This window comes from Gracilinanus agilis, chromosome 3 (assembly GCF_016433145.1).
Source record: "Gracilinanus agilis isolate LMUSP501 chromosome 3, AgileGrace, whole genome shotgun sequence".
NCBI classification, from domain to species: domain Eukaryota; kingdom Metazoa; phylum Chordata; class Mammalia; order Didelphimorphia; family Didelphidae; genus Gracilinanus; species Gracilinanus agilis.
The window spans coordinates 108,701,387-108,725,882 of record NC_058132.1 but is presented as its reverse complement, the minus strand read 5'-3'; the positions used below and the strand labels follow the sequence as shown (position 1 = coordinate 108,725,882).

The following is a 24,496-nucleotide window of genomic DNA, read 5'->3' as shown; positions in this document are numbered from 1 at the left end:
TTAACCATTCCCTACGTGATGGACATCCCTTCAGTTTCCAGTTCATTGCCACCACAAAGAGAGGTGCTAGAAATATTTTAGAACATATACGATCTTTTCTTTTTTCCAGATCATTTTAGCATTTTTGTTATCTGGATCTCTTCTCAGAGACCTGGAGTTAGGAAGGCCTGAGTTCAAATTCAGATTCAGACCCTAGTTCCATATCCCTGGGCAATTCAGGTAACTTATGCCTACCTCAGTTTTCCTCTATTGTAAAATGGAAATAATAATAGGACCTGCCTCCTGGGGTTGATATGAGGACAAAACATTTCTAAAGCATTTTGTAAACCTTAAAGGACTATATAAATGCTAATTACTACCCCTACCACTACCACTACTACTACTATTACTAACCTTTGATTATTGGTTCAGGCTAGGGAGATCAATATTTCGCTGCAAAGGCAAGTTGGTTTCATAATGCTACGAATGGTGGGAGGCCAATTTCCTGTATAATCTCTTGACTGGTTTGAGGCAGCACAGAAGCAGATAACAAATCTTGGGTCTCCATCTTGCATCTTGGTCCTGAAGCCCAATGATCCTTAACAAACCTAGAGGGTCACCTGGGAAGAAGTATAGCATAGCAGACAGAACTCTGGACTTAATGTTAAGGAGGACTAGAGTCTAATAGTCCTGAACTACAGGCAGCTAGGTGATACAGTGGTTAAATCCTTCTTTTTTCCATTTGGAGGCTTTATTTTTTTTTTAAATCAAAACAAAACCTCATACAGATAGAAGCCCTGAACAAGAAGTTAACTACCTCTTCCTTAGAGCTATCAGATGTCAAATACATTTACTACTTTAGAATAACTTCTGTGTCCCAGAAGCCTTGATAGAAAAATCAGTAGTAATAATCAGATTGGAGATCTTCCTCTAGTAATCTTGAATGCCAGCCTTACCAAGCAATGCTCACTTTTCCTTTTCTGAAGGACTTTTCTCAACATTCCTTCAGAAGATAATCTTACTCTCCTCAGATTCCATATCCTTTCTAGCAAATTATTTTAATAGCATCACTGGAATAAGCTATTTCTTTCTCAAGAGTTTTAAGTCCAAGTAGAATATGATATTTATTTGTGTTTTAAATATTATATGCTATATTTCTCAGCCTGAAGATTAGACAGGATAACCAGTTATCCCATAAATCTTTTCTTAGGAAAAATATATTCCATGTGCTGCCTCCTCTTCCCTTTTATCAAAGAGTTGCAGGAGGCCACTGGCAGTGTCACATTGTCTCAGTGTGACCCATCAAATAATCAGTACCATTCAACCAATCCGGGAAGATTTGAGAACAAATCCAGCCTCAGACACTTAGTAGGTGTATGACCCTGGAAAAGTTATTAAACCTCTGTTTGCTTCAACTTCTTCAACTGTAAAATGAAGTTAATACAAGTAGACCTACCTACCAGGGTTTTTGTGAGGATAAAATGTGATAATATTTGTGAAGTGCTTAGCACAGTGCCCTAACACATGGGAGATGTAAATGCTTATTGCCTTCCCCTCAGTCCCTTCCATTCCAGTCTTGTTTCTGATATTCCCTTTGTGGCCGTGAACATTTAACAATGTGCTAAACACTGAGAATAACAAGAAAAAGCAGACTAGTTAAACTCTTAGAGCCTCAGTCTCCCCTTTTGTAAATTGAGAACAATAATTTCTGCAGTACCTATCTTACAAGATTGTTGTAAGACTCAAAGGAAATTAAGTCTGTAAAACATTCTGATGAATCCAATGTACTAGAGAAATGCCATTTTCTTGTCATCTGGAACTTTAACAAGAGGGACTTTCCTAGGAGATGGAACACGACCCCATCTAAGTAGCCCTCTGTAATACGAATACTGTGATCCATATTTCTTTAATGCTTTAAATTTACAAATAAACTTTGTCAATATCCATTGTAGGCTCCATGTAAGCTCCATGGTATAAAATTAAGCCCTTTTTACAAATGGTGATAGAGAGGCTCAGTTGCTCAATCAGTCACACAGTGAATGGGTAGAGGAGATAGGATTCTAAGATTTAAATCTTTGAACTGTCTCTTGTCTCAGCTTCAAGAGAGAAAAAAATTGTCAATAAAAAAAATCATCTTAATGGTCTTCGCCACAGGGCAGAATCAGTATCCAGGAATATCATAGCCAATCAACCCTAGAACCTAGCAACTGAAAGATTCCAGCAGATTTTGCTTAGGCCCTGTGTTACTGGGGCTTAATATCCTCACTTATCATTGCAGCTAGGTGGCACAACAGATCTAGCACCAGGGTTGGAGTCTGGAAGAACTGAGTACAAATCCTGCCTCAGACACTTACTAGCCGGGCAAGGCACTTAACTTGCTTTGCCTTAGTATCAACATCTGTAAATTGAGTTGGAGAAGGAAATGACAAAGCACCCCAGTAACTCTGCCTATAAAAACCTAAAAGGCCTCAAAAAAGTCAGAAATGACTGAACAACAGAAAACAAAGTTAATCACTTTTCTGGACCTCAGTTTCATCATTTGTAAAATGGGATAATGTCAAAGGTAGTTTTCAACTCTAAATTCTATGACTCCTGGCTGACTCCAAATCCATAAGTCTCTCTTTGGGCATCACATATGGTCTGGTGGTCTTGGGTATCCTTATTTCTTAGTCACTGAGGCCTTTCCCTGGTCTGGCTCTTCCCTTCAGGTTTGCCATAGAGTCTTGGAGTGGAGAAAACATTTAGGGGGCAGATAAATGGCTCAGTGAATTGAGAGCCAGGACTAGAAATGGGAGATTCTGGGTTCAAATTTGGCCCCAGATACTTCTTAGCTGTGTGACCCTGGGCAAGTCACTTAACTCCCATTGCCTAACTCTTACTGCTCTTCTGTCTTAGAACCAATGCATAGTCCTGATTCTAAGACGAATGGTAAAAGTTTCAAAAAACCTAGATTAGTTCTTTCTCTCAATTAACTTTTTTTTAAGTTAAGACCAAGGGAAATGGGCAAAGTCCTTTTGAGGACAATTCCTGCCAGAGTTCTGTCAAAAGCTAGTTGTAAAAATTGCCTGACTGCTGTAAAACCCAACTAGGGGACATAGTTAATGGATAACCTGAAGTGAGCCATGCAAATGTGGACTTTCCAACAACCCCTGTCTTCCCAGATCAGGAAGCTGGGCAGAACGGGTAGAAGAAAAAGGTCACGTGAGGAGAAATCTGCTCCCGAATGGGAAGGACATGGCAAACACAGATTATGTGAATCAATGGTCTTTCAGATCTGTTTCTGACTATGGACGGGGAAAGGAGCAGGAGCTGGTCTACTACAGGTAAAGGCAATTTTCATCTGCAATGACTGGGGAGATATCACAGACAAACAAGGTCTTCAGCTAAAGTAATCAGTGTCTGCCCATAAAAGGGGCCATTGTGCATTCTCATGGTAAAAGAAAAGAGATCTATGTAAGAGCAGATACCAGAAATGCCCCTAGCAAAGAACTAAAGGTGTCTCTAAAACAAAACAGTACTAAAAGAATATGTAAAGAATGTAGTCAGTGAACTGCCCATGAGAAGTGTTAAAAGGCTCATGGGAAAAGATGAGAAGGGCTACAAAATTGGAGATGATCAAATATTGTCCTGAGGTTCAGAAGAAGGCAAAAAGAATCCAGAAATTATAGATGGGTCAAATTAGCATTGCTCCCCAGAAAAAATCTGTAACAGATTATTAACCAGATAATAAATGTGAATTCTTTTGAAGGGAAGTAGTAGTGTGTAGGAACCAGCATAATCTAACCTGCATTTATTTTTGGCATGAATTCTTGATTGAAAGATCAAGGATATGTTATTACATTGTTAATCTGGATTTCAGCAAGACTTTCAAAAGTCTTTTAGTATATCTTTATAAACAAGAAAGAAAAATGTAGACTTAAGATGACACCATTAAATGCAGCCATAAGTGATGAAATGGATCTCACTAATGAATGGCAATTGATGTATCAGCATCAACCAAGCAGAAATGCTACAGTGACATGAGATAGTCACATCATGTTCAATAATTTTTCACTGATTTGAATAAGCATATAGAAATTCTACTTCTCAAGATTGTATTGTTAAAAAAAAAACTTAGAAGCATAGAAAATATGTTTGGTGAGGAATTGTAAAACCCCCCAAAAAAATATCTTGAGAGGTCCAAACAGTAGGCTATCTGAAAATTTAAAATTTAAATGGGATAATTTTAATTTCTGCACTTAAAAATCAATTGTACAAATGGAAGATGTGCCTATGTCTTGAGATTTTACTTGACAGCAATTGATGTGGGAAAATGTCTAGAATTCAATTGATTATAAACTCAGTTTGGTTCCACAGGGGGATGCAACTACTGAAAAAAATAAAAGCGTAATATGACCTTGAACTGTATTAATAATAATAATTCAACTCATTTATAACCCTTTACATTTTATAAACCTCTATCTTCAGAGAAATTCTGTAAAATGAGCAGTATGCATATTGTTTATCCTCTGTTTACAGATAAGGAAACTGAGACTTGGAGAAGTTACATGTCTTTTAAGTGGAAGAATTGGGACTTGAAATTACAAGTCTAATATTCTTTCTACCACACCTTAAGATCTCTCCATACCTCAAAGAAGTGATCCAAATATTAAGTAGAGGACAGAAGACTTCTACCCCCATCCTAAAATTCTATGATCTTCTTAATAAGTGACTTCTCAGAAAACAAAAGTGCAATTCTCTGATTCTACCAAAATCACAATTAACACCACCAAGGTTTCAGCTACTTTGCTGCCAATATTCTCAAATTTAACAACATTTGTCCTAATGCTATTGAGCTGCATAACTCAGTGGCCATTTTCATTTGTAATCATAATTGAAAGTCCCTTCTCTCCCTTCTATTCCCTGTCCAAAAGGAGTAAAATTCAAATTTCTCTAACTTGTGTGACCATAACAGGACTATAATAGGAAGAGAGTGGGGGATCAGAGTACATTTTTCATTCATGTAGTGTCCAGATCCTGCTTTGTTTTATGGTCCAAAAGACTTGAATGTTTACCTTTAATAAAAATCAAACTACTTTCATACACTGCACTATTTGCCATGTTTTCATTTGCGTATTAACCAATTAGAATTCAATGATGCCCAAGAGTGTAGGAGTAAAAGATTGCTTCTTCTTCTTACAAAAAAATAAAATGTGATTTGCCTTGAGGGGAAGTACTTAGCCATTTTTCCCCTTCTGATTCTATTATCCAATATTAGTCATTCTTAAAATTCTGCTTTCTTCATATTTCAACATTTTATCAGTAATGATACCTGGGAGGGAAAAAAAAAAAAGATGGCATGGGTTATGATGAAGCACTCTTCACCATGGTGATGACTTTATTTTTCAAGATAGCTAAAATGATTCTTTTATAGCTTCTCTTTGAAAATTCCAATGCTATCAGGAGAAGCAGGCAGATAGCTGCCATTAGAGACAGCATTTGTCACTTAATTTGGAAGATGAAGTCAACAAACGTTCAGCCAGAATATGACCAAGTAAAGGCAAATTTCAGCAATGTTTTATTTTCTCTCCTTTTGGAGAGGAAGAAAGTGACAGGAAGTGGAGAGAGTGAGAGGGAAAAGTGAGAGCATACCCCCTATTTGTCTTTGTGAATGATTTAGTTGGGAGAGGAAAGAGATGAATACACAAGTTGTTGTACAGTCTTCACTATACATGAAAAAAGCACCAATTCCAAATATTGGTAATGTGCTTTGATTTATGTCTGTAGGAGAAAATATTGCCACCTTTATCATTTGTTATTATTATTTTTACCAAAATCATTATATGCAAATTCAGACATGTAACTAATTCTGAGAACTCTTCTTAGAGAGTCTAATTAGTGGCAAGACCCCTGACTTTCCAATCTGGAGGCATAAGCTGGAAACCCAGTTCTGACACTTAGTAGCTATATGATCATATGTAAATTATTTAGCTTCCCTCAACCTCATTTTCCTTGTCTATAGAGTGGTGACTATTGTCTCTGCACTAAGTAGAACACTAGGTTTTTTTTTCTAAAGTAAGGAACTTTGTAATCTTAAAGAAATGTGACAATATCAGAGCAAGGAACTGAATAGAAAATTCTTTTAAAATGTGCAAATTAATGGTGTCAAAATGACACAGGAATGGGTCACTGTGGGCCTCTTATTGACTTAGAAAACTACAAATACACATTATCTGCATTGTAATATTTATTATTAGTTAAGGTATAAATAATTATATATTATATAGCATATATAACCTATACATTATATATTATATTGCATACATATGCTATATAACATATTATATAACATATATAAACCTAAACCCAATATTAATTTAATAATATTGTATATAATTATCTATTGATATAAATTATTAGTATTTTTTATTTCCAATTACTTTTTAATCTGGTTAAAGTCACACTGGAGTGCCATGAGCCACATCTTTGACACTTCTGATGTAAAATATATCTTCGATAATTTACCTCAAGGAAATAAGTTGAGAGAGGATCATAACACATTACAATGTAGATTAGTAGAGGCTTTTAGTATGTTTGAACAGATATTGTTTTATAGGAGCCTAAGCTAAGTACCAAAATGCAGTAGTATTCGAATTTAAGGCTCATTTGGGGAAAAAATCATCTATCACCTTATTTCCCAACTCAAAAACATTCAGGGACTCCCTTTTGCCTACAAGCCAAAGTACAAATTTCCTGTCTTGAAATTCCTGGCCATTTACAATTTATTCCCAATTCACCTTTACAACCTCATCTCCCCTAATTCACTTAAGACATCCAACCTCTGAGCCTTTAGAGTGTCCTCTCTGTCCCCTGACATGTCTGGCATATTCTGAACCTTCATTCGCATTTTAGCTCCTGCCATGTTCAATTCTCCCTTTCTCTACACACCATTCAGGGCCCATCTGAGGTTTCAGTTTCTAAGGGACCAGTCTAGCTCAAAAGGAATCTCTTCCTTTTCCAAACTGGTTTTCTGAACAATTCATTTAACAGTCCTAAACACATAGAACCATAAAGGGGTGACCTTTTAGAGCCTACGAAGCTAATACAACCCTTATTGTATTGATGAGGAAGCTCGAGATCACAGAGCATCTGCTTTGCCCAGGCACTCACAGCAATTTATTGAAAAGTTAGGACTAGGATCAGCTGGGTAACTCAGTGGATTGAGAGTCAGGCCTAGAGATGGGAGGTCCTAGGTTCAAATTCAGCCTCAGGCACTTCCCAGCTGTGTGACCCTGGGCAAGTCACTTGACCCCCATTGCCCACCCTTACCATTCTTCCACCTAGGAACCAACACACAGAAGTTAAGGGTTTAAAAAAAAAGTTAAAAAAAAAGTTGGAACTAATATCAAGAGATCTTGATGCCTGGTCCTTCCATGCTTCTTCCATGTCCTCTGTCCTTCACAAGATCCTAAATCCCTGCAGGTCTGAGATTATGCCTTTTTACTTTTTTTTTGTAATGCTCACATTGTACAAATCAGGGTTGGCACTTGGCACAAGATTTCTTGATGTGTAGTTTTCATTGGTATAAAGGGTTCCCATCAAGAAATCTCCTCTAGCAATGTAGATTGTCATATATTCTACATGACATTATAATATTCACAATATTATAATAATATATAATATATAATATAACATAATAATAAAATTAATTTCTAATGCTAGATAGTTGCCTAGACACCTAAGAAATTCAATGATTTGCCCACAGTGGCACAGACAGTATCTTCCAGAAGTGGGGTGCTCCACCAAGGATTTCCTGGCTCTGAAGCCAACTCTTTACCTACTACCCCAAGCTGCTTCACCCATAGAGTAGACACTTCATAAATTCTTGTTGGTTCATTTTTTAGAATAATGTCTATCCTTTCGAAAATATGTTGGAAAACCTCAATCATGATTCCAGTTTGAGGATTAACAAACTATACCTCATGAGCCAAATCTGACCCTTCACCATCCTAAATTTGTACAGCCAAAAACTAAGAATGATTTTTTACATTTTTACATAAAGTTCCATCGCATTTATTTTACTTTATTTACACATTTAAAAGCCATACTTGGGTTGTGGGATCTGATTGTTCACTAGCTGACACAAATAGAATAGCCTGTTGATCATTCATAAGCCTCTTCTACTAGACCACCCTGTTACATCAGCCATTTACCTATTCCCTACTCCCCGCATCCAGTGGTTCACTTACTAGTCCTACTTACATAGGTTCTACTTTATATCAAATATTCACCTACTTGCTTCTACTAAATGTAAGACACTCACCTTGATGCCAGCACTAGTTCTTGATTCTGGTGGTTGTTCACCTTCTACTCTATACATTTCCTTTTCAAGTCAGAGTGAATGAAATATAAACCTAGACCATTTCTGGTAGAAGCCAGAGGGAAGTGTTGGAAAAACAAGTTTCTACCAGTAATTAGTATACCTCTGCCTATAATTTGTCTACCTCTATTCTAGATGACTTTAATTATTTTTATTTAGTTTTATTTAAGGCAACAACTATATGACATCAATATAACCAAGTTAAAAGTCTTAGAGTTAGGGATGCTGGACTGGAGTCTAGAAGACCTGAGTTCAAATACAACCTCAGCCACTTACTAGCTATGGGACCCTGAGCAAGTTACTTAACCCTATTTGCCTAAAACAATTTATATATGCTTTCAACCACATGCATATACACAAATGTGCATATGTGTGTTATATATACATATATATGTGTGTGTGTATTCATGAATAGGGACGAGATGTCATTTCATTGATATAGGGAGTTCCCAAATGGGAAAACTCCCTCTACCAGTTCAGGCCAGTATCTTCTCTGCAACTTATAGTGTTAGAGAGACTGATAGGCTAAGTGAATTGCCAAAGCTTATATAGCTAAAATGGGACAGAAATAGCCCCTGAATCCAATTTCTGAACTCTGTCCACTATATCATGCTATGTCTCACCTAGTAGATAAATGGAGGAAATCACAAAGTCAGCTTGCTTGACTTTTCTTTGGAATTGACCAACCCAAGGGTTTTGCTAATTCAACTAGAATTTTGAACAAATGTCCAACCATCCTGAAGCACCGACTCTTCCATCCATCCTACTTTAATTAAAGCAAGAACCTCTATTGGGGTGATCATAGACAATCAACAAATCTTTAAAATTAGCTGTTGGACCTCTAATTCAACATCCATTGCTGATTTCTTATTGATCTAGATTTTTCAAGGTAAGGCTGAGAATTTTCCTTGACCTTCCTTAACTGAATATACCACTTAAACAAGTTTAATTAAATAGTAGGTAGCTAGGTAGCAAAGTGGATAGAGAACCATGCCTGAAAGCAAGAAGAGCTGAATTCAAATTTGACTTAATATCTACCTTCGTACCCTACACCAGGCCATTTCACCAGCCCCATGTTAAGTAGAGCCAGACGCTGAATCCATGACTTCTGATCCTAGGGCCATTATTCTTTCTGCTTTACCACAGGGTCATATTAGTTTTGAGTCCAGGTTTCCCTGTCTTCCCTGCTCTGGCTCATAGTTAGAAATGTACTCCTTAGGGCTGCCTGTCTAATTGAGGCTCGATTCCCCAGAACTAACCAGCTGAAGCAGAATGTTCTCAGTAAGGACCTGTTGACACTGACCAAAATCAGCTGCAGTGGTCCCAGATGCTCAAACCCCAGTGCCAACACTGTCTGCTCAGGGAAAAGGCATAAATAATTCATAACATCCCTTTTTGGTACCAAGCCCTTTGGCCATATGGTCTAAGGGAAAAACAATGGGCCACAACAACACTGTGTTACAACCCCTGCAATCAGTGTTGCCAGCCCACAGCATCCCTCGAGAACCCAGTGTGAGGGCGGCTGTTGCTGCTGCCTGGTGACATCCACAAGCAAATAACATGGGTATCATTCCAGCTCCCCAGCTACTGAAGGTTTTCCAATGGTTCACACAGAAAGTCAACATTTAAAAGAAAAATTGAAAAGCTAAAAATGAATGGGATGAGTTTCACAAGAATGGTAGATATCTTTGTGTTAAAACTCTGAAAAGGACACAGACAAAAGAGTATATGCAGATGAAAACTGGTACATATATACACACATGTATTATGTTATATATTGTGAAGAAATGTATTTCTCCTGCAGAAATCTCAAAAATTTTATTTTAGAAGTTATTATGGTACTTCAAACAATATGATAATAGAAAGTTTATTCAAAAAATCTATGATAATAATAGCATTTATATAGAGACTTAAAGTTTACAAAGCACTTTGTAACTTTTATCTCACAACGACTTTGAGATATAGGTGCTATTATTATGTCCATTTTACAGGAAATGAAATTGAGGTAACAGAGGTTAAGTGATTCACTTGGCATCATATAGCTAGTAAGGAATTGAGACTGCATCTAAACTCGGGTCTTCCTGACTTTAGACCCAATGTTTTACCCACCTAGATGCTAATGATAGCCACACAAATTACTCAAAAGAATTTTAAGTGATGTGGTAATATTAAATTCTGATCACATCAACAAAATGGGAACAATTTGTATTTACATATATATGTATATTGGGAATAGAAATATATATGGAATACAAAACAAATAAGTAATTAAATTATAAGGTAAGCAAACAGATTAAAGTGACTTGACCAGGGTCACATAGCTAATAAGTGTCTAAGGATGGATTTGAACTCAGGAAGATGAGTCTTCCTGACTACAGGGTCAATACTCTCTATTATGCCATCTAGTTGTCCCAACTATAAGAATAACAAAGTTAGGGAGGGAGGGCACAAGTTATGAGAGTTTGGAAAGGATACACATAGCTGTCATCTTGAAGCAGATGAGGGATTCTTTGAGACCAAGGTGAGGAGCACATTCCAGACACTGGAGCTATCCAGCATCAAGGCAGAGAGGCTAAAAATGGAGTGTCTCATGTTAGAAACTAAGAACCAATTTTGATGGATCATGGATGAAGAATGAGGTTCAAATAATGAAAATTGAAGCTGGAAAAATAGCTAAGGGCCAGGCTATAGAGGAATTTAAAAGACAAAAAGAGGAGCTTGTGTTTGATCCTAAAGGCAAAAGGGACCCACCAGAGCTCATTAAGCAGGGATATGGCATAGTCAGAGCTGTACTTTAGGAAAAATCTCTTTGTTTGATCAACCATGATTCCAGAATACAAATTAGGAAGAATGTTACCCACCTCCTATCAAAGAAGTGATGGATTCAATATACAGAATGAGTCATACTTTTTTTGCACATAGCCAAAGGGGAAAGTTGATTTTTGTTGTTGGTTTGTTTTGGTTTTCTGATTTGTTTGTTTATTACAAGGTTTTGTAGTTAGTTGGGGGTAGGGAGGTTCTCCCCCAGTTGAAGTAGGGAGAAAGAAAGAGATAGAAAAAAGAGAAAATAAATGCTTGTTAATTGGGGAGGAAAGCGAATTTTTTTAATGCTGGTTGTTCTGTATGAATTTCAGATTTGAGAAGGGGAGATTTGAATCAAGAGTACCAACAACTAAGACTAAGACCAACTAAAAGGTCACTGCAATATCACAATGAGAGGAGTTGAGACTCTCAACTAAAGTGGTAGCTGTATGAGTAGAAAAAGCAGTTGGAAACAAGAGATATTGAGGTAGAAATGAAAAGATATGTCAGTTGATTTAGACATGTGGGGTGAGAAAGAGTAAGAAGTCAAAATTAATACCAAGATTACAAACAACAGGGAGACCGAGAGGATAATGATGTCTTCAACAAAAGAATTAAAATTCTATAGAGTAGAAAATCTGGAGGCTAGGGGAGAGGATAATGAAGTAAGTTCTGGACATATTGAATATGAGATACTTATGGATGTCCCACATAATCATTTTTAAATGTCCAACAGGAAGCTGATGGTTTGAGACTAGATCTTGGGAAATACTTGAGCTGATTAGTAAGTCATCTATATAGGGTAATAATTAAACCCCTGAGGTCTAATGAAGCCACTGAAACAGAATATAGAAAGAAAAGAAGACCAGGACCTAGTCTTTGGGTACTCCCAAAGTTAGAGAGCATGATATGAATAACAATCCAGAAAAATAATAATGCAAAAAAAAAGTCAGAGAGGCAGAAGGAGAACCAGGAGAGAGCAGGATCTCAAAAAAGGCAGAGAAACCTCTAGAAGTGTCAAATTTAGCAGAAATGTGAAAAAAGGAGATAACTACAAAAATGATTGTTAGATTTTCCTATATTTAATGTGGTGGTCATTGGCTTTGGAGTCAGATAATGTAGTTTTGAGTCTCAGCTTTTTGTACTTGTGTGACTTTGAAAAAAGTTTTTTAAAGTGTAAAATGGAGAGGTTAGATTAATTTTTAAGGTATCCAATCATAATGTACTATTAAATGCAAGGTTAAATACATAGATAAAAAAGATTATATAGATTAAAAAATGATTTGGTGAGGAAAAGCAACTTGTCAAAGATCATACTGCTGGTGAGTGTTAAACCAGGAATGAAGCTTAGATATTCTAAATCTTATGTTTCTACCATAACAGGATGCTTTCTGGTACCAGAGAATGAAGTAAAACAGAAATCAGAGAAAATATTGATAGAAGAATATATACCAGACAATATAGAGTAAAGGAGCTCTCCTACTAGGAGAGAGAGAATTCAACATAGCCAAGAGAAAGTGTCCTCAATCTCAGTCAAGGGCTTACATGAGAATGTCTTATCTGTTCCTGGTAGCATGGATGACAGAAAAGAAATAAATGATCTAATCTCAACATTTAAAAAACATACACTACAGTTGGAAAGACATGATTTACAGACATGAAATCAATAGAAAACAATACCAGACAGAATTTGGTTAAATGTCAAGTTTTATAATACAGTAACAAAATACTAAATTAGTTTGAGATTGAATGTCTAAGTAGATTGAGACCCTGACCTAAAGACAGGAGGTGTTGGGTTCAAATCTGACCTCAGACTCTTCTGGGCAAGTCACTTAACCCCCATTACCTAGCCCTTACTGCTCTTTTGCCTCAGAATGAATACACAGTATTGTTCCTAAGATGGAAGGTTTTTAAATTAAATAAATAAATTAGTTTGGAGTAAAGGGAGAGATTAAGGGTTAAAAGAAGAGAAGAAAGAAAGAAAAAAAGATGGCAGTTGATTCTGGACATAATACTTTACTGTTTCCAAAAAGCTTTTTATAATTAAGTTCCTCCTCTGGCTTATAGAAAGTACATTTTATTTTTCTTTAAATTTATATAATATAATTGAAAGAGCAATAGTCTTAGGATTTAAAATACCTGAGTTCAAGTCCCGATTTCAATCTTCACTAACCATCTGGCCATGAACAAGACTCTCCATTTCTCTAATTATCAGTTTTCTCATCGATAAAATAAGAATAATTATATTTCCTGCTTCCAGTTTCACAAGTTATGGTGGCACTTCTCCTGCCTGATTCCAAGATCAGTGCTCTTTCTTGTCTATCCATAAGCATTTATGAGGCTTTTTCTTTGTTCCAGATACTGTGCTAAGCTCTGGTAAGGATACCGTAAGGCTCAAACGAGATAATAAATGTAAAGCACTTTGCTAACCTCATGGGCTAGATAAATGTCAGTTTTTGTATTATTATTAGTATATTGTTATTATTATTATTATCTGGTAAATATTTAACAACCGGGCTCTCTAAAAGGAAAAATCATATTCATATCCACTTTTAAAGTTTAGTCTGCATTGTTAACCTTTTTTTCCATTACTTTCTTAAGTCTACAAAATCAACAAAACAATAAATCTAATCCTGTTTTGTAGCATTTGCCAACTTCTGAGATATAAATGCTCATACTGAAAAATTTTAAATGATGCTCAGAAGCCAATTAGAGCCGGTGACAGAGAAAGAAAAAACAATGGTCCCCGAGCCCAAGGAGCTCACATTCTAACAGGGAAGACAACAAGCAAATAACTTTGTAAAACAAGACTCATTTGGGAGATAATCTTAGTAGGAAGGAATTAGAAGAGGAAAAGGGAAAAGAACCAGCAAAGCCCTCCTGCAAAAGATGATAATTAAGATGAATATTGCGGAGCAGCTAGGTGGCTCAGTGGACTAAGATCCAGACTTAGACACAGAAGGTCCTGGGTTCAAATGTGGCCTCAGACACTTCCTTGCTATGTGACTCTGGGCAAATCACTTGACCCCTGTTGCCTAGCCCTTAGTGCTCTTCTGCCTTGGAACCAATACACAGTATTAATTCTAAGATGGAAGACAAGGATTTTTTTTTAAAGAATATTAAAGGAAACCAGGAAAGTTATGTGTGAAGGGAAGTAAAATCTAAAGTGGCTAAACAAAATTCCAAACATGTTTTTCTCTTTGATTCGGGAGATTATAGGGAGCCACTGGAGTTCCTTAAATAAGAAGAAGGTAACATGATGAGACCAGCATGTCAGGAAAATCACATTTGCAGCCAAATGGAAGATAGTTTGGAGTAGAGAGATTTGAGGGAGGCCAGACCAATTGGTATTGAGATATTTTAAATAAGAGCTGATGAGGGCCTAAGCTGGATAGCACAATGATAGAGAACTGCCCTTGGAATCAAGAAGACATCTTCCTAAACTCAAATGTGGCCTCCAATACTAGCTGTGGACAAGTCGCTTAACCCTGTCTGCTTCAGTTTCCTCATCTGTCAAATGAGCTGGAGAACAAAATGGCAAACCACTGTGATATCTTTGCCAAGAAAACCCAAATGGGTTCAAGAAGAGTCTGATGTGACTGGGAGGGTGGCAATGTGAATGAAGAGAAGGGAATATATACAAGAGATTTATTGTGAAAGGGAGAAACAACCATATTTAACAGCAAATTGGATGTGTTGTAAGGATATGGTAAAGAATAGTGTGAGTATATAGAGCAGTGGTTCTCAAACTTTTTTGGCCTACTGCCCCCTTTCCAGAAAAAATATTACTTAGCCCCCTGGAAATTAATTTTTTAAAAAATTTTAATAGCAATTAATAGGAAAGATAAATGCACTTGTGGCCATCACTGCTCCTCTGGATCACTACAGCATCCACCAGGGGGCGGTGGCACCCACTTTGAGAATAACTGATACAGAGGATCACGATAATGTTTCAAGCCTAGATGACTAGGAAGATGATGGTAACCTTGACAGTAAAAGAGAAGTTTAGAAGAACTGAGGGTTTAGGAGGAGAGATAATGAATTCAGGTTTTTCCAACCTGAGGTTGAGATGCCTATGATAACAGGCATTTGGTAATGCAGGACTACAGTTTAGGGGACAGATTAACATTGGGTATACTGATTTACTTTCTATATGCATACATGCAATATCTACATATAGATAATACATTTAAATATACTAGCTAATGGTAAGTAAGACCTTACTAATGTGTCTAAAAGCAAGATAATTTAATTGACTTTCTAGTCAATCATGGATCTAAATAATACCATTTGTCTCCACAGTGAGCCTCGGAAAGTCGTCCTACACAAAGGCTCCACAGGGCTGGGCTTTAACATTGTGGGCGGAGAAGATGGAGAAGGTATCTTCGTATCCTTTATTCTAGCTGGAGGACCAGCAGACCTGAGTGGGGAGCTCCAGAGAGGAGACCAGATTCTATCTGTGAGTATTTACCTTTAAGCTTTTTTTTTCTCTTTCTGGGTCTAACACCATCCATGGGGAAGATCTCTTTCAATTTCTTGTAAAAGTTTTTTAATTACATGACCAAAGATGATGGAGTTACTTCAGTCTCAGGTGTGCAATGTACCATAAATAGTATTCAGGTTATGAAGGAGATGAACTAGAATCCTAATGCTTGCTGATCTCAGTTTCCCAAGGTTTTCATCTTCTTCTGACTTGAAGTAAGAGAATTTTTGCTTTAGAGTCCAGAAATTCTCATTTTCATTCTTTCATTAATTACTGAAAGCTATGTCGAGAAGTACTGAACCGTCCAATCCTCTATACCATGAACCAAGAATGTTTCCTGGGTTCAAAGATCTGCTGCATTCAATCCCTGAGCTGTCTTCCCTTCCAACATCCATTTCTCTTGATGTATATAATACATAGAGACCCAGTATATTAGAGCCAAAGGAGTGTTGACTTTGGAGACTTGTGTTTAAGTCATTTACTGTCTATATTACCTTAGGCAAGTTACTTCCAATCCAATCCAACCCATTCCAAAGTGCTACCATGTTCCAGGGACTGTGCTAAGTACTGGGGATACAATTAATAAGGAAAAGAGGGGGGAAGATCTCAAGGAGCTTACAATCTAATGAAGGGGGGGAAGCACAAAAGGAAACAGGGAAGTGGAAAGGGGTTTGGAGGAGGCAGTGGGTACCCAGTGCAGAAGCATCTTTTTTCATAGAGCAGAAACTAGTCAGAACAGCAAATGCAGAGCAGAGTGAGCTGAAAAGTTTCTGCCTTCTATAAAGGAAGAAAGTGGGAGAAGTTTCGTACTTTGCCCTACAATCAGAGGGAAGACGAGGATGTGGGGTGTAGTGTCACTCAAGGTTTGAATTAGCTTCAGAACTTGTTTCCTCATCTGGCAATTGGATGTGTTGAAGTAAACAACCTCTGAGGCCCCCTGAATCTCTAACTCTAAATGTAGACATTTAGGTCTCCAATCTACTTTTTACCACCTGCTTGATCTTGAACAAGTATCTTCTTTTCTGTAAGCCTCAGTTTCTTTATAAAAAGAGTAGGTTGGACTCAATGACATCTGAGTTCTTTTCTAGATCTAAATCTTTAATCCTCTGATGCTGCCACCATAACTAGATGCGCAAACCTGGAATTCATTCCTCTTTTTCCCTTCTTACCTTTGTCCAAGAGGGAATGGGGTATTGGATTTGGAGGCACTGGACATGCATTCAGGTCTCTGCTCTGCGAGTTACCATCTGCTTGACCTTGAGTGAGTCCTCTCCTTCTATGAGCCTTTTCTTTGGCTATATAATTAGGGAGGTAGGAGTTAGGACTAGATGATAACTAAAGTCCCTTGCAATTATAGAATTCATGATCCCATTGCATACACTAGGAGACCAAGAGTAAGTTTCTAGGATTTATTAATAATGCTAAAGAGAATATTCAAATTCAGAAATGAATCACCAGAATACAGTCATTTGTAATGTATATAAAAAAGCTTCATAGATCAGTAAGTAGAGAAGAGACTTTGGTGTTGTGATGAGCTAGGCTTAGGTCTTACCTCAGCACATACTGATTTTGTCACTCTGGATACCTCACTTGACTTCTCAGCATTCCAGCTAACTTCCAAGATGATAAATTACACAATAATTGCTCAAGATGTAATCTAAAAATTCCAAATGTTTTCCTAAAAACATAATCAACAACAAGGGGGTAAAGATGTCCATATTCCAAGGATCTCACTGTGCTGCTGAAAATCTATGATACCAGCTTTCTGGACTTTCTGAAAAAGTTCTTGATATAGGACACTGCCCTCTGAATGACTCCTGGCCAGGCTTTCAAGCATGCCAGGATTCAAGAGTCAAGAAATATTAAAGCATAGTCCAAAAACCAGAACAAGAAAAAAGTCAAACCACTAAGATAACTATACAAATGAAATCACCAAAGATGAACCCAAAAGTACAAAATCAAACTGCCCAGTCTCAGAGTGGATGATAATATAGACTTTCTAATCTATTCTTTAAAGAAGATACCTTTTTCTTTTAGGATTGGCCATCCTTTGAAATCTACATCAAACTCATTGACCATTTCTGCAATTCTAGGCTCTATTGCTGGCCAGTCCAAGAGTCTCTTGGATTCCAGGGGTGATACTCTGCTCACATTTCTAATAAGTGACTGTATGACTTTCCTTGTGACAGAGGAAAAAGCAAGGAAAAAATTTTTAAACATACAAAGGTTACCAACAAAAGAGAACATATTCTTCTCCTAAAATACACACACACACACACACACACACACACACACACAGATTGATTACACAAAAACTAGCCTTTCCAATCACAAGTTGTTATGAAACATACACTTTACTTAGACACAGGCATCAGGCTTGTCTCTGGGTAGAAAGCACTGAATATGGCATCGGAGGAACTGAGTTTTGGATCTGGCTGTCCTTGGTAATCATTGGACCTCTCTGAGACTCAGTTTCCTCCTGTATAAAGTGAAGTCTGTTGGATTTGTCATTGTTTAGTTGTTTTCAGTCATCTCCAACTCTTTGTGATTCCCTTTGAGGTTTTCATAGCAAAAATACTGGAGATGTTTGCTCTTTCTTCAACTCATTTTACAGATGAGGAAACTGAGGAAAACAGGGTCAAGTGACATGTGTAGAGTTACACAGCTAGTAATTGTCTGAGGCCAGATTTGAACTTGGTTCTTCCTGATTCTGGTCCCAATGTTCTATTCATTGGACTCTGTTGAACTAAATTATCTCTAATATCCTTCCCAAATTTAATTTCTGTGATTTGAGGGAGAGCTGTACCTGCAGTTCATGCTTCATCTCTCACCATTTAATTTCCTTAATGCTTCCTGCAATCATATATTCAGACACAAGGGTTGGGGTGTCCTGTGGCTTATTACAGGGTAATGAAATGAAATCTGTATTCAATATGCCCACAGAGGGGGAAAAAGCAATCTTCCAGCATTGGTAGAAATCCCAAATGTTGATCTTTCCTGCCCGACAAACAAGCATTTTCAAATGCCCATCCATTTCCACTTTCAGTATTGATTTTGGTCAGAAGGAAAATGAAATGCCTTGACTTGCAAAAGCTGGAGTTATATAAAAGCCTCACAATATGTCACCCTTCATGATAGTAGCCTTAGACTGCCTGTAATCCATGGAAGTAATTCTCATAGACATTACAAAGAACTCCACATGTGGAAAAGAGGTGGTGTTTCTGAGCTGGGCAATAGAAACTTGAAAGATATGGAAAAGTATTAGTTTCTTAGACTCCTGCCTTCCCTAAACATAAGTTAACAGGCCTTGCTACAGAAAGAACCAACATATGGGGTTGTGGGAAGAACACTGGATTTGAATCATGGTATCAGATGATCCTAAATGGTAAAAGGAAACCTAGATCCTGCTGAAACCAAAATCCTCATTTTATAAGAAACTAAGGCACATAGAGGGGCAGCTAGTTGGCTCAGTGGGCAGAGTGCCAAGCCTAAAGTCAGGATGATTCATATTCTTGAATTCAAATTCAATCCTTAGACAATACTTACTAGCTATGTGACCCTGAATAAGTCACTTGACCCTATTTGCCTCAGTTTCCTCATTTGTAAAATGAGCTGGAGATGGAAATGGCAAACCACTCTAGTGCCTATGCCAAGAAAACTCCAAACGGGATCACAAAGAGTTAGACATTGACTGAAACAACTCAACAATACCACCAAAAAAAAGGAATATAAAGCTTAAATTACTTTCCCAAGGGAACATAGTTACTAAGTGACTCAAATAAGATTTGAACCTAGGACTTCATGACTCAATCCCATGCTCTATCATCCATTCCACTGTGCCATGGACACAACCTCAGTTGGTATGCTGATTCTGCCATTTTACAAACTGTATGACTTTGAACAAGTCTAGTAATTTCTCTAGGCTTTAGTTCCACATCTGTAAAACCAATTGGGCTTAATTAGTAAGTCATTCTATCTCAAAGTTTATATGACATTAAAGAATTATTGAGCACCTTGAAATGCATGCATTAAGTTACAAAGCCACAGTTGGGTAGCTCAGTGGAGAGAGCACCAGCCTTGAAGTCAGGAAGACCTGGATTCAGATCTTCCTAGCCGTGTGACCCTGAGCAATTCACCCCAAATGCCTAGCCCTTGCCACTCGTCTGTCTTAGAACTGACACTCAAACAGAAGGTCAGGATTGAATAAAAGAAATTTGCCAGTATGCCAAATACTTGAAATCATCAGCATTTCTTTTAGGGATTTATTGATAAATGCTTAACTCTATCACCATTAAAAAAATTAAGACAAATACACAACACACTGTTCAACTTAATCTGAATTATTATTAATATTTTCTCCACCCCTTTCTTAAGTCTAGACAATCAACAGAACAATAAATCAAGCTGATTTCTGAGCTATAAATACAGACTCTAAAAATTTAGCAATCAACTTTGATTTAAACTGACTCCAGAAGAGTATAGTATTGAGACCTCAGAGATCACACATACTCTCTTTGAATCTACTTTAGTATTAATATAATTTTATTTTTAATTTCCCAAAGTACATAAATCCAGAGGCTAGAACTTGGACTAATGAGCAGAAGCAAATGGAAAATAAATTTGTATTCAATATAAAGAACTACAATACTATTAGATTTGTATGAAAATGGACTGCCTCAATTGATAATGAGATATTTGAGCAGAAACTAGAATATAAATTGTGAGGAGTAAGATAATGGTAACTGCTGGGTTGTTACCTGGTTTGATGTTATCTAGATGCTCTCTGAGGTCTCATACAGTACTTCTCTAGGATTTTATGATTAGTTAAAATACACATAGGCATACTTAGAAAGACAGATAGGTTTCCTCCTTCCCTTCCTTTTTTCCTTATTTTTCTACCTTTTCTTCTTTTCTCATTCCCTTCTTCCTATATTTCTTCCTTTCTTCCCCCTTTTTTCTTTTCTCTGTCCTTCTCCCCCCTACTTTATCCTATCCTTCCCTTTCTTTCCTCTTCTCCCATTCCTTCTTTTTCTTCCATGGTATTATTTTACAGATAAGGAAACTAAGGCACAGATAGGTTAAATGACTTGGTTGGGGGTCACACAGATGGCAAGTGTCTGAGGTCAGATTTAAACTCAAGACTACCTGATTCCAGGTCCAACACTCAATCCACTGTGCCACCTGAATGCCTATGGGAAAGAAACATAGATCTGAGAGAGAAAGCGGGACCAAATAAAGGGATCCTTAAGGATAAGAGAAATTTGAATCATGAAGAAAGTTGCTACATAGGGAGAAACTGGACATGGAAGAAGGGAGTAAATATAATTAAGAAATCAACCAGGATTCATCAAGCATCTCCCATATACCATGCAACTTCCTAGAGGAATTAGGAGAGACAAAGTTATCAATTTTGACCTTGGTGAAGAGAAGAATCACAATCTTCTCAGGGACTGAAGTGAAGGAGGAGGTGATGGGGAAGACATGAATTTCACAAAATAGAGCAAATGATATGAGGAAATTAAAGATGGAGAGTCAAACGTGTGTGTGTATCTGTGTGTGTGTGTGTGTATGTGTGTGTGTGTGTGTGTGTGTGTGTGTGTGTATCGGCTAGGTGGTGGAGTGGATAGAGTGCCTAACATGGAGTCAGAAAGACCTGATCTAGCCTCAGACACTTAGTATCTATGTGATCTTTGTGACTGTATGCAAGTCACTTAACTCTGTTTGCCTCACTTTCCTCATTTGTAAAATTATCTAGAGAAGGAAAGGGCAAACCACTCCTGTATCTTTACCAGAAGAACCCCAAATGGGATCAAGAAGGAGCTTCCAACTCCTGAGGGCTTATCACATTAATGTCACACTTAGAGTGGATACCTGTTCAGCTTAATCCACTGCAACTCAGAACTCCTGAGTTCCAGGACAACTATGAGAGACCTAGGAGAAAGAACGGTATCCACATTCAGAGGAAGAACTTTGGGAGTAGAAACACAGAAGAAAAACAAATGCCTGATCACATGGGTGGATGGGGATATAATTTGAGATATTGGCTCAAAAGGAGCACCCTAGCACAAATATCAATAATATGGAAATAGGTCTTGATTAGTGACACACGTAAAACCCAGTGGAATTGTGCATTGGATATAGGAGGGGGTGGGAGGAGGAGAGGGGTAAAACATGAATCCTATGATCATGGAAAAATGTTCTTAAGGGGGCAGCTGGGTAGCTCAGTGGATTGAGAGCCAGGCCTAGAGACAGGAGGTCCTAGGTTCAAATCTGGCCTTAGCCACTTCCCAGCTGTGTGACCCTGGGCAAGTCACTTGACCCCCATTGCCTAGCCCTTACCACTCTTCTGCCTTGGAGCCAATACTCAGTATTGACTCCAAGAAAGAAGGTAAGGGTTTAAAAAAAGTTCTTAATTAATTAGCTAATTAATTAAAGATTTTAAAATTTAAAAAAAAATTAAAAATCAAGAGATCCACCAGCCTCAGCCTCCCTTAGAGCAGGTACCACCTTACCCAGCTATACTTCCATTCTACATGAGGAAATAGCATGCAAACAACTACTTACATATATGTCATGTGTTGTCATGTATAGGATAAATGGAAGATAATCACAGAAGAAAGGAACCAGCATTGGAAGGGAGTAGAAGGATCTAGGAAAGGCACCATTCTCATAATATTTTATAGTGATAAGAATATCTCAATTGTCTTTTTTTTTAAACCCTTACCTTCCGTCTTGACTCCAAGGCAGAAGAGTTGTAAGGGTAGGCAATGGGGGTCAAGTGACTTGCCCAGGGTCACATAGCTGGGAAGTGTCTGAGGTCAAATTTGAACCTAGGACCTCCCATCTCTAGGCCTGGCTCTTGATCCACTGAGCTACCCAGCTGCCCCCTCAATTGTCTTTTTTTAGAATAATATTGTGATGCTTTCTAATCTGATTTATCCAGCAATAATTAAGCACCTAATATTATCACAGGCATTGAGGATATAAAGATATCTACAAACAATCCTTGCCCTCAAGGACTTTACATTTTTCAGAGTGAGGAAGGAATAAAAGATATAAGAATGAGAAAGAAGTGTAAGGGTTAAATCAGGTGTTTTGACAAAATAAGAGAGCAGCTTTTAATCATTTAAGTTTTAATAAGAATACAGTAAAGTTATAAATTAGTATTATCCCTTTAAGCCAGAGAAAAGAAAACTTCTAGCAACTTTTAACAATTAACAATTTAGCTTAATTAAAATAGAGATAGTAAAAGAATATAGGAAAATGAATATAGGAAAGTTAGGAAAGAGGTAGAGAAAGAAAATTTCCTAAAGTCTATACTAGTTATCCTATAACTACCTATAATTACTTCCTAAAACTGCCTGTATCTACCTATAACTGCCTATAACTACCACTAATAACAACCAACCCACAAAGTTCCAACCCAATCCAAACCAATCTAATTAGTATTTAATCCAACCCCAATTAGGTCTGTCAACGAAGACTAGCCACCTTCCAAAAAGTTCAAGAAAGAAAAAAACCTAACAGCCCAAACCGAAAGCCAAAAACTCTCTAAAAGGTAAAGCCAAAAAGCTCTCTCAGTAAGCTCATGTCCACCTTTATATTCCAGCAACTAAATGCCAACCACCAACACAACACATTCCCAGCAGCCAATTTCCCCACAAGTGCCAACCCTAACTGTCAGCAATTATCAGACTGACCAACTGATTCTGACCCCCTTTCATACCCTTTTCCTACATCGCTTCCTGTCTCTATGGTTCCTCCTTCCTGCCTCTATAGTTTCTCCTTTCTGTCTCTATGGTTTCTACTTCCTGTCACTGTGGTCTGCTTAATCCCTACACATCTCTATGGTAAGAGGACCGCCAGGTCCCCACTTAAATTAGAAAAAGGGATTAAAAATTCCTTTTTAGAGGAGAGACCATTATCAATATGCAATAGAAAATGTTTCCTTTGGAGGTAGAACATTAATAAAGAAAGTCTTTCAAGAAAGCTAGGAATTTTTGAGGCAGAGGTAAAAAAGAATTATAGGAAAAGGAAAATATCCTATGGAGGAGGGAGACAGAATGATAAATTCAAGAAAAAGAAATGGGATAATTGAGCTGGAATGTAGAAGGTGTTCAAAATATCCAAAAAGCAATAATGAATCTAGAAAGGTATCTGGAACCAGATTGTAAAGGTCTTGAAAGCTGAAAAATTGTGTTTTATTCTATATGCAGAGAAAGCAGCTAAAGGTTCTTAATCCTGGAAGTGGCCCAGTCAAACCTGTGCTTTAGGAAAATTATTTTAGTAACTGTATATAGGATGAGTTAAAAAGGAATGAGACTGGGAGCTAAGAATCCTATTAGGAAGCCATTTAAGTAGTCTGGACAAAAAATACATTTGGCGAGAAAGGAATGAATACAAGAGATGTTTTGGAGATGGAATTAATATATCTTGGCAACTAATTAGATAGAGAATCTAGGAAGTGATGGTGAAACTTTTAGTGATAAAGTGCCATGCCTGACCCCCCAAAAAACTGAATGTCACACCCCATCCTCCCTAAAGACCAAGTGCCATGCCAAGCCCCACCCCCACCTTGCTCCCTTGCCACCACCCCCTTTACCCCAGACAAGGGAGAGAGGAAACACTCCCATTGGGCTGCTGGGCAGAGGGGCAGGGGAAGTGAGGAATGTCCTCAGACCCATGGAGAGGGGGAGGGTAGCAACTCTTCCTTAAGTTCTTCTGACTTTCTAATTTTTTTTCTCTAAAAAAGAGAGGGCTGTGTATGCCCCTTTTTGTATGTGTGTCATAGGTTCACCATCACCAGTCTAGATTAACTCTAAAGTTGTTAACCTGAGTGATGAACAGGATGGCATCTTCAAAAGAAATATAGG

General features: G+C 37.5%; 1 protein-coding gene across 1 annotated transcript in view; it reads left to right on the top strand.

Annotated features, from left to right (window-relative positions):
• DLG2 (discs large MAGUK scaffold protein 2) overlaps positions 1-24,496 on the top strand; it is a 1,542,336-nt gene that overhangs the window by 1,014,471 nt on the left and 503,369 nt on the right. The window contains exon 12 of the mRNA XM_044668933.1: positions 15,443-15,599. Coding sequence (XP_044524868.1) covers positions 15,443-15,599 — 157 coding nt within the window. The remainder of the gene's footprint in view (positions 1-15,442; positions 15,600-24,496) is intronic.